Raw genomic sequence first — 11,811 nt, 5'->3', positions numbered from 1 at the left:
AATCGCCTGGCTAGAAGATTCTAGTGCTACGAAATATAATTAATTTAAAGCATTTTCAGAGCTTTTTAGAGTTTTCAGAGCTTTTTAGATTTTTCAGAGCTCTTTATATATTTTAGGGCTTTTTAGAGTTTTCAGGGTTTTTTAGAGTTTTCAACGCTTTTTAGAGAACATTCAAAGCTGATCTTCGCTATTGTAAGGATTTGTTATTATCATTCTTTAACAAATATCCTAGCTTGTAGAGCCCAGTGCTACGTGGTATTATTAATTTTAAGCTTTTCAAAGCTTTTTGGAGTCTTCCTGAGCTTTTTAGAGTTTCTCAGAGCGCTTTCTAGACTCTTTAGTGTCTTTAGAGTTTTTAGGAAACATGCAAAGATAATTTTCATTATTGGAGGGAAACTTTGTTAGTATCATTCTTTATAAAGAATTAAGTTACTTTCAGTTGGCTTTAACGAATCCCCTGGTGAGAAAATACTAGTGCTACGAAATATAATTAACATAAATCTTTTTCAGAGCTTTTTAGAATTTTTCAGAGCTCTTTAGACATTTTAGGGATTTGTAGAGTTTTTAAAGTTTTTTTAGAGTTTTCAATGCTTTTTAGAGAACATTCAAAGCTGATCTTCGCTATTGTAGGGATTTACTATTATCATTCTTTAACGAATCTTCTAGCTTGTAGATCCCAGTGCTACGGAGTATTATTAAATTTAAGCTTTTCAAAGCTATTTGGAGTCTTGCAGAGCTTTTTAGAGTTTCTCAGAGCTCTTTATGGGCTCTTTAGTGTTTTTAGGGTTTTTAGGAAACATCCAAAGATAATTTTCATTATTGTAGGGAAAGTTTTGTTAGTATCATTATTTATAAAGAGTTAAGTTACTTTCAGTCGGCTTTAACAAATCCCCTAGCTAGAAGATACTAGTGCTACGAAATATAATTAACTTAAAGCTTTTTCAGAACTTTAAAGAGTTTTTCAGAGCTCCTTAGATATTTTAGGGCTTTTTAGAGTTTTCAGGTTTTTTTTTTGAGTTTTCAAGGCTTTTTAGAGAACATTCAAAGTTGATCTTCACTATTGTAGGGATTTGTTATTATCATTCGTTAACGAATCTCCTAGCTTGTAGATCCCAGTGCTACGTGGTATTATTAAATTTAAGCTTCTCAGAGCTCTTTCAGGGTCGTTAGTGTTTTAGGGTTTTTAGGAAACATCCAAAGATAATTTTCATTACTGTAGGGAAATTTTGTTGGTATCATTCTTTATAAAGAATAAATTACTTTCAGTTGGCTTTAACGAATCCCCTGGCTAGAAGATACTAGTGCTACGAAATATAATTAACTTAAATCTTTTTCAGAGCTTTTTAGAGTTTTTCGGGGCTCTTTAGATTTTTCAGAGCTCTTTAGATATTTTAGGGATTTTTAGAGTTTTCAGGGTTTTTTAGAGTTTTCAACGCTTTTTAGAAAACATTCAAACCTGATCTTCACCATTGTAGAGTTTTTGTTATTATCAATCTTTAACGAATCTCCTAGCTTGTTCATCCCAGTGCTAAGGAGTATTATTATATTCAAGCTTTTCAAAGCTTTTTGGAGTCTTCCTGAGCTTTCTAGAGTTTCTCAGAACTCTTTCTAGGATCTTTAGTGATTTTAGAGTTTTTAGGAAACATGCAAAGATAATTTTCATTATTGGAGGGAAACTTTGTTAGTATCATTCTTTATAAAGAATTAAGTTACCTTCAATTGGCTTTGACGATTCCCGTGGCTAGAAGGTACTAGTGCTACGAAATATAATTAACTTAAAGCATTTTCAGAGCTTTTTAGAGTTTTTCAGAGCTCTTTAGATTTTTCAGAGCTCTTTATACATTTTAGGGATTTTTAGAGTTTTCAGGGTTTTTTAGAGTTTTCAACGCTTTTTAGAGAACATTCAAAGCTGATCTTCGCTATTGGAAGGATTTGTTATTATCATTCTTTAACAAATCTCCTAGCTTGTAGATCCTAGTGCTACGGGGTATTATTAAATTTAAGCGTTTAAAAGCTTTTTGGAGTCTTCCTGAGCTTTTTAGAGTTTCTCAGAGCGCTTTCTAGACTCTTTAGTGTTTTTAGTGTTTTTAGGGTTTTTAAGAAACATCCAAAGATAATTTTCATTATTGGAGGGAAACTTTGTTAGTATCATTCTTTATAAAGAATTAAGTTACTTTCAGTTGGCTTTAACGAATCCCCTGGTTAGAAGATACTAGTGCTACGAAATATAAATAACATAAATCTTTTTCAGAGCTTTTTAGAGTTTTTCAGAGCTTTTTAGATATTTTAGGGATTTTTAGAGTTTTTAGTGTTTTTTTAGAGTTTTCAATGCTTTTTAGAGAACATTCAAAGCTGATCTTCGCTATTGTAGGGATTTACTATTATCATTCTTTAACGAATCTTCTAGCTTGTAGATCCCAGTGCTACGAAGTATTATTAAATTAAAGCTTTTCAAAGCTATTTGGAGTCTTGCAGAGCTTTTTAGAGTTTCTCAGTGCTACGTGGTATTATTAAATTTAAGCTTCTCAGAGCTCTTTCAGGGTCGTTAGTGTTTTAGGGTTTTTAGGAAACATCCAAAGATAATTTTCATTATTGTAGGGAAAATTTCGTTAGTATCATTATTTATAAATAGTTAAGTTACTTTCAGTTGGCTTTAACGAATCCCCTAGCTAGAAGATACTAGTGCTACGAAATATAATTAACTTCAAGCTTTTTCAGAACTTTAAAGAGTTTTTCAGAGCTCTTTAGATATTTTAGGGCTTTTTAGAGTTTTCAGGTTTTTTTTGAGTTTTCAAGGCTTTTTAGAGAACATTCAAAGTTGATCTCCTAGAATCTCCTAGCTTGTAGATCCTAGTGCTACGGAGTATTATTAAATTTATGCTTTTCAAAGCTTATTGGAGTCTTCTTGAGCTTTTTAGAGTTTCTCAGAGCTCTTTCAGGGCTCTTTTGTGTTTTTTGGGTTTTTAGGAAACATTCAAAGATAACCTTCATTATTATAAGGAATTTTGTTAGTATCATTCACTATAAAGAATTAAGTTACTTTAACTTGGCTTTAACGAATCTCCTGGCTAGTATATACTAGTGCTACGAAGTATAATTAACTTGAAGCATTTTCAGATATTTTTAGAGTTTTTCAGGGCTCTTTAGATTTTTCAGAGCTTTTTAGAGAACATTCAAAGCTGATCTTCGCTATTGTAGGGATTTGTTATTATCATTCTTTAAAGAATCTTCTAGCTTGTAGATCCCAGTGCTACGGAGTATTATTAAATTTAAGCTTTTCAAAGATTTTTGGAGTCTTGTAGAGCTTTTTAGAGTTTCTCAGAGCTCTTTCTAGGATCTTTAGTGTTTGTAGGGTTTTTAGGAAACATCCAAAGATACTTTTCATTACTGTAGGAAAATTTTGTTAGTATCATTCTTTATATAGAATTAAGTTACTTTCAGTTGGCTTTAACGAATCCCCTGGCTAGAAGATACTAGTGCTACGAAATATAATTAACTTACAGTTTTTTCAGAGCTTTTTAGAGTTTTTCAGAGCTCTTTAGATTTTTAGGGCTTTTTAGAGTTTTCAGGGTTTTTTAGAGTTTTCAACGCTTTTTAGAGAACATTCAAAGCTGATCTTCGCTATTGTAGGGATTTGTTATTATCATTTTATAACAAATCTCCTAGCTTGTAGATCCCAGTGCTACGGAGTATTATTAAATTTAAGCTTTTCAAAGCTTTTTGGAGTCTTGCAGAGCTTTTCAGAGTTTCTCAGGGCTCTTTCTAGGATCTTTAGTGTTTATAGGGTTTTTAGGAAACATCCAAAGATAACTTTCATTACTGTAGGAAAATTTTGTTAGTATCAATCTTTATATAGAATTAAGTTACTTTCAGTTGGCTTTAACGAATCCCCTGGCTAGAAGATACTAGTGCTACGAAATATAATTAACTTAAAGTTTTTTCAGAGCTTTTTAGAGTTTTTCAGAGCTCTTTAGATTTTTCAGAGCTCTTTAGATATTTTAAGGCTTTTTAGAGTTTTCTGGGTTTTTTAGAGTTTTCAACGCTTTTTGGAGAACATTCAAAGCTGATCTTCACTATTGTAGGGATTTGTATTATCATTCGTTAACGAATCTCCTAGCTTGTAGATCCCAGTGCTACGTGGTATTATTAAATTTAAGCTTTTCAGAGCTTTTTGGAGTCTTCCTGATCTTTTTAGAGTTTCTCAGAGCTCTTTCAGGGTCGTTAGTGTTTTAGGGTTTTTAGGAAACATCCAAAGATAATTTTCATTACTGTAGGGAAATTTTGTTAGTATCATTCTTTATAAAGCATTAAGTTACTTTCAGTTGGCTTTAAAGAATGCCCTGGCTAGAAGATACTAGTGCTACGAAATATAATTAACTTAATCTTTTTCAGAGCTTTTTCAGAGTTTTTTAAAGTTTTTCAGGGCTCTTTAGATTTTTCAGAGCTCTTTAGATATTTTAGGGCTTTTTAGAGTTTTCAGGGTTTTTTAGAGTTTTCAACGCTTTTTAGAGAACATTCAAAGCTGATCTTCACTATTGTAGAGATTTGTTATTATCATTCTTTAACAAATCTCCTAGCTTGTAGATCCCAGTGCTACGGAGTATTACTAAATCTTGCAGAGCTTTTTAGAGTTTCTCAGAGCTCTTTCTAGGATCTTTAGTGTTTATAGGGTTGTTTGGAAACATCCAAAGATAATTTTCATTACTGTAGGGAAATTTTTTTAGTATCATTCTTTATAAAGAATTAAGTTACTTTCAGTTGGCTTTAAAGAATCCCCTGGCTAGAAGATACTAGTGCTACGAAATATAATTAACTTAAAGTTTTTCAGAGCTCTTTAGATTTTTCAGAGTTCTTTAGATATTTTAGGGCTTTTTAGATTTTTCAGAGCTCTTTATATATTTTAGGGCTTTTAGAGTTTTCAGGGTTTTTTTGAGTTTTCAAGGCTTTTTAGAGAATATTCAAAGCTGATCTTCGCTATTGTAGGGATTTGTTATTATCATTATTTAACGAATCTTCTAGCTTGTAGATCCCAGTGCTACGGAGTATTATTAAATTTAAGCTTTTCAAAGCTTTTTGGAGTCTTGCAGAGCTTTTCAGAGTTTCTCAGAGCTCTTTCTAGGATCTTTAGTGTTTATAGGGTTTTTAGGAAACATCCAAAGATAATTTTCATTACTGTAGGGAAATTTTGTTAGTATCATTCTTTATAAAGCATGAAGTTACTTTCAGTTGGCTTTAACGAATGCCCTGGCTAGAAGATACTAGTGCTACGAAATATAATTAATTTTTTTTTTTGATAAGTCAAAAATTATATTGCAAGAAACGATATTTACAAGATAGTTTAGGAGAAAAGAGGTCATAGAAACCCCAAAAACTCACACAAACTATTTAAAACGATAATAAATTACATTTGGAAACTCAATTGAACTTAAGAAATCTGGTCTTCCCTCAAAGTGAATACCTACTCCTTCTTCTAACAAACAACCACGCTTAACCATTCTATCCACAGCAAAATTCGCTTCACGAAAAGTGTGTTCAAACCGAATAGCACCATATAAACCCTTAGCATTCAGCCATCTTTGTGTATCAAACCATGGAACATTATCCTCCTCCAAAGCCTTCAGCACCGAAGAAGAGTCTGATCTAATCAACAAACGATCATAACCCCATTGAATTTCCCATTCAAGACCAACAATAATACCATATAACTCAGCCATATAGTTAGTCGCAATTCCTAAGCCAATACACATTGCCCCTACCACTTCCGAACTCGCATTTCTAGCCACAACACCAGCCCCTGCCACTCCCGGGTTTCCTCTTGAGGCACCATCAGTACACAACAGCAATTCATTGTTATTAGAAGGCGTCCAATAACACTCCTTTGGATCTGAAATCTTCACTTTCCTATGCTTAACACGAAAGAAATCCAAAATTCTCAAATCTGCTACCGTATTGAACATAAAACTCTTCATTCTAACTGAGTATTCATGCATCAAATTGAACACTCGTTTTTGGAAAAAGGACCAGCAAGGAACTTTCTTCTCACATACCTTCTTATTTCTAGTGAACCAAAGTTCAGATCGCACAACCAAATTTGCTACCAGCCACAAATCCCTAACAATGCCACTTTGAAGCCTAGCTCCATTGTAAGACGTGATCAAATCATAATAAGGTTTTATATTGAAAATACCTGCTATCCAGTTCCAAGCTTTTTGCGCAAAACTACAGCTCCAGAGGACGTGCTGAAGTGTCTCCTCTTCAATTTGACAAACGCTGCACCTAGAAGCCAATTGAATCTTAAACCTGCTGCGAACTTTATCAAGAGTTGCACACGCTCCCCGAACAAACTTCCAATTCTGAGCCGCCAAAGAAGGATGCACAACTTTCCTCCACAATAGCGAAGCTTCTTTCATAGTAGGGAACTTCTTTCTAATCAATTCTCTAGCTGACTTAACTGAAAACACACCCTTCATATCAGGCATCCAAATCCTCTTGTCCCTCCCACTACAAAGCGTTGGCAAATTCTCCATAATCACACCAGCACTTACAAGATCTTGCAAGTGAGCTCCTTGCAACAGCCAATTACCATGTGAAATAATATCACAAACCCGACCTGATCTGTCCAAGTCTGAACGATTAAGAACACTTGCCAAAGTCTCACTTCCATACCACACATCATAGAAAAGAGACGTATTCCTACCATCTCCAATGATGCATTTTGTATTATTCACAACTTCCTTATGAACCCAACGAATTCCAGGAAGAATAAAAGATTTTACACCAGCCATCTTGAGACGCCCATCCCTGCAAGTGAATTTAGACTCCAAAAAACGAGCCCACTTCTTAGAAGAAGATTTAATAGACCACCAAAGATTCATAAGCAAAGCCTTGTTCATAGTTTTTAAACTAGTGATTCCAAGACCACCCTCCTCCACAGGACTGCACAGTTTATCAAAACCAACCACAAAAGCTCTAGAAAGATTTGAATCACCCGACCAAAGGAAATTACGGATCACACGCTCACTTTGCTGAATGAATTTCACCGGCCACTTATACACAGACATATTATGAATGGAATAACTCGAAAGAACATTTTTAACTAGAAGAACTCTGTCTTGAAAATAAAGCATCTTACCTTTCAGAACCGAAAGTTGCTCTTTAAGCTTATCCACCACATTGCTAATATGATGATATCTCACCGCACCAGGCATAACTTTCACCCCCAAATAACGATCAGGAAAATGCGTAACTTCCATCCCTAGAAAAGCAGCAATGGTATGACGTCTACTCAAAGAGCCACCACCAAAGTAAATTTTGCTCTTCTCTCTACAAACACGCTGACCTGAAGCTTGCTGATAAGAATCTAGCAACTCCACCAAACTTCTCAAGCTCTTCATATTTCCCTTGCAAAAAATCATAATATCATCAGCAAAGAATAAATGAGTTGGAGCAATACCATTACGCCTAACCAGATGATACATATCCTTGTTTTGAAATAGTTTTGTGATGTTTCTACTAAGAACATCCTCAATCAAAACAAAAATAAGAGGCGAAAGAGGATCCCCCTGACGCAACCCTCTATTAATTTTGAAAAAACCTTCCGGGATACCATTGAGAAGAATAGATATGCGCGCTGACTCCAGAATTTTCTGAATCCACAAACACCAATCCTCAGAAAAACCATATCTTCTAAACACCTCCATAATGAAAGACCAATTAACAGTATCAAAAGCTTGAGAAATATCAAGCTTCAGGCCCAAATTACCATCCTTCCTTTTGATGTGCAGATCATTCACCATCTCAGAAGCCAAACTAATATTCTCATGAATATTCCTACCTTTCATAAAAGCCACCTGCTCCTCTGACACTAACTTATCCAACACCCGACCAAGTCTAGTAGCCAGAATTTTAGTGAAAATATTGAAGAAGAAATTGCTTAGACCGATAGGTCTATATTTCCTCAAGCTATCCGCACCTCTAACCTTAGCAATCAAAATAATTAGGCTAGAATTCGAACCCTTCGGAATTGACTTAGAAGTCCAAGCATAAACAATAGCCGAATGAAGATCCTGCTGAATTATATCCCAACAATGTCTATAAAAACACCCTGAGAAACCATCCGGCCCCGGATCACTATCCGCACCTAAATCAAAAACTGCTGATTTAATTTCATCCAAAGAAGGAATGGCATCCAACATCTGCCTTTCAGTCAAAGAAATGGACTCATGCTCATAATCAAAGAGATTATCCTCAATAGGAAGCTCCACACCATTGAACTTCGACTCATAATAAGAAACCACATGGTCACGAAGCTGAATAGGCTCTGAGATAGTCACACCATCTTCAGTAACCAACTCCGAGATTGTATTTGCGCTCATTCGAATGTTTATATTGCTGTGAAAAAAAGAAGTGTTACTAGAACCCTCCAAAATCCACCTATTACGAGCCTTTTGTTTCAACATAGTAAGATGTTGCATACGAACATCTTGAACCGCCACCAGAGAATCCTTCATAATGTTCAATTTAGAAGTATTAAAAGGATCCTCATCAGAATTCCTACAAGCCACTTCAAACTTAAGTTGAGCTTGTTTCAGCCTAGCATTAACATTTCCAAAGACCGTTTGATTCCACAATTTGATTGCCTCCTTCAACCTTTTCAATTTATAAGGAAAAATAAAATCCAAATTACCATAAACCTGAGACTTCCAAGAATCTTCCACCATTCTCAAGAAATCAGGATGAGAAAACCACATTTTTTGGATACGAAAAGGAGCACGCCTAGGCCTCGGAGCAAGGAAAGGAAACCCAATAAGCGTTGAATGATCAGAAACTTCCCTAGGAAGAGCTTTCACCGCCAATTCGAAAACTTAGCTAACCAAGGCTCATTGATAATAGCACGATCCAATTTAATAAGAATTCTACCAACACCAGATTGACCATTAGTCCAAGTAAACTTAGACCCCAAAGAATCTGCTTCAAAAAGATCATTATCCTCCATCCAATCAGAAAACTCATTAATACAAGAGACACGAACCTCACGGCCTCCTTTCTTTTCATCTTGACGAAGAACACAGTTGAAATCTCCCATTATCAGCCAAGGAGTTGTAGTATCCACAGCTGAAAGTTGAGACCATAATCTTCTTCGAAAAACTTGAATATAACTAGCATGAACAAAAGAGATTAAAACCCCCTCAGTTCTAACAGTAATTGCTTGCCTAGTCATATTAACCACCTCTGGCTCTTCAGTATTAGCACTCCACAGGATCCAAAGATTCCCAATATTATGCATAGAAGAATTATGAACAACCTTCCTCATAAAACCAGTTAAATTTAACTTACAAATTACCTTGTCATAGAACTTAATCTTTGGCTCAGCAACACAAAGAATCTCCGGCTTCAGATCATGAACAAGTTCACGTAACTTCTGCCCAGCCTCCACCTTTGCCACCCCATTGATATTCCAATAGAGCACACGCATCAGGAAACTATATTCTTTGAATTATTACTAGCATCAGGAATCCTATCAGAATTCCGTTTAAGTATAACTGGGGAGAATCCCTTTCTAACTCGAATTCCCAAATCATTGATCTCAGTTTCCGAATCAGACTTGGACTCCTTATTTGTACTTTGTTGAGAAGTACTTTTCTGATCATTAGAAATCCGAATCCTAACAGGTTTCCTAGATTTCTTTGGCTGCTCCACGGGTATGTCAGACCATTTAGACCCCCTAACACCTGACGAAGCATTCTCTGGAGTGATTTCTTCATCTGAACTCTCCTCCCTTTTCTCATTGGATTGCTGCACAGAATCCAACCCCAACTCAGCAGACAAAACATTGAATTTATTAGGAGAAAGCACACAAGCATTCTCATTAATAGCTTTGTAGCGAGACAAATTCTCAATATTGTCCACCACAACATCACATCCCTTCCTTCCTGAAGTTTCAAAAGGAGTAGAAGAAGAGCTAGCATTAGTCTTATCAGTGAGAGAGTGATTAGTTCTAGCCAATTCACCACTCCCTACTGACTTAGATGAGGTTCCAATTTCACCCAATGGTAACCTACTAGCTAATACTCCTTTCTCAGCTAACGCCTGCTTTGCTTTCTCTAAAGCTACAGACGCTGCATGAAAAACAGCTTCAGAAGAAGCTAGCTCATTCTCAAGCTGATTGGTTTCCTCCACACCAATAGCATTCTCCTCTACTTCACCTGGTAACACAGCAAGAACACCATCATGTTCCGCATTTTTTGAAGCATCATGCTCCGCATCTTTTGAAGCATTATCACCACCAGGAAAGTTCTCAGCATTCTTTCCTTTACGCTGCCTCCTATTCCTAGCAGTTTGCCAGCCTTTGGAAGAATCTCCCTTTGCTGTAGTATCAGCCTTTGAAGAGTTATCATCACCCTTAGTTTGCCTCCTACACTCATCATCATTGTGACCAATAATGCAACACTTCATACAGAATTTTGGAGCCCGTGGAATCTCCAAATATTGCCAGAAAGTACTTCCCCCAGCTGTAATTTTGATTCTACTAGGAATGTGCTTCGCAAAATCCACATCCACCAAAACTGAGGCAAAGTTACCGTACTCTAGATTAAGAGTTCTCTGATCAACTACAATGGGAGTGCCTAATACCTTCCCCATAGATAACAAGTTCTTCTCTGTCCATAGTTCTGCATGGAGACCTGGAAAGTGAACCCATACGTTTGCATGGGAAGTTTTTTGACGTTCAGGATCAAAACCTAGGTACCAATCCATCAGTTTGAGCTCATGTTGATTTACATACCATTTAGTGCGTTGAATCCTCTCTTTTGTTTCAGCATCATGTAACATAACAACGAAAAATCCTTTACTCATAGTCATAAACCTTGCTGAGCTAGGGTTTATCTGCCATTGATTAACCAAGATGGATTTTACTTCCACAAACTTCAATCCCGTGAAGTTCAGACGTGCAATAAAACTATGCTCAAAGGGTTTACATCCTTCTTGATAAAAATCATCTGGAATAATAAGAGAAGGCTCTCCATCAATCAGAGTAGGGTTTGGCAAGCTATTAATATCAACACACGTAGGCTGCAAAGTCTGTTTTCCTTTTACTTTCTCCGCAAAAGATTGTTGCTGGGAAATAACCCTAGAAGAAGTTACTTGTGTTTCCTCAACCATGATGATCAGATTGAAAAAACGTTAAGAAAACTTGAAAAAAAAACAAAACCCTAGAGAAATCGCCAGACTTTTTCTTTCCTCATGTTTCCAACATTTTTACGAAATATAATTAACTTAATCATTTTCAGAGCTTTTCAGAGTTTTTTAGAGTTTTTAAGGGCTCTTTAGATTTTTCAGAGCTCTTTAGATATTTTAGGGCTTTTTAGAGTTTTCAGGGTTTTTTAGAGTTTTCAACGCTTTTTAGAGAATATTCAAAGCTGATCTTCACTATTGTAGAGATTTGTTATTATCATTCTTTAACAAATCTCCTAGATTGTAGATCCCAGTGCTACGGAGTATTACTAAATCTTGCAGAGCTTTTTAGAGTTTCTCAGAGCTCTTTCTAGGATCTTTAGTGTTTATAGGGTTTTTAGGAAACATCCAAAGATAATTTTCATTACTGTAGGGAAATTTTTTTAGTATCATTCTTTATAAAGAATTAAGTTACTTTAAGTTGGCTTTAAAGAATCCCCTGGCTAGAAGATACTAGTGCTACGAAATATAATTAACTTAAAGTTTTTCAGAGCTCTTTAGATTTTTCAGAGTTCTTTAGATATTTTAGGGCTTTTTAGATTTTCCAGAGATCGTTAGATATTTTAGGGCTTTTTAGAG

At 35.5% G+C, this 11,811-nt stretch overlaps 1 protein-coding gene across 1 annotated transcript; it reads right to left on the bottom strand.

The window, feature by feature from the left end:
- Window positions 1–9,474: 9,474 nt before the first annotated feature.
- LOC113273106 lies at window positions 9,475–10,641 on the bottom strand. Its single transcript, XM_026522874.1, has one exon. It carries the CDS (start codon window positions 10,639–10,641, stop codon window positions 9,475–9,477), a length of 1,167 nt encoding a protein of 388 aa, XP_026378659.1.
- Between the last annotated feature and the right edge of the window lie 1,170 nt (window positions 10,642–11,811).

The sequence above is a fragment of the Papaver somniferum genome, chromosome 4, assembly GCF_003573695.1.
Source record: "Papaver somniferum cultivar HN1 chromosome 4, ASM357369v1, whole genome shotgun sequence".
Classification (NCBI taxonomy): Eukaryota; Viridiplantae; Streptophyta; class Magnoliopsida; order Ranunculales; family Papaveraceae; genus Papaver; species Papaver somniferum.
Note: the sequence above shows the minus strand (reverse complement) of the source record. Positions and strands in the feature narration are given on the sequence as shown.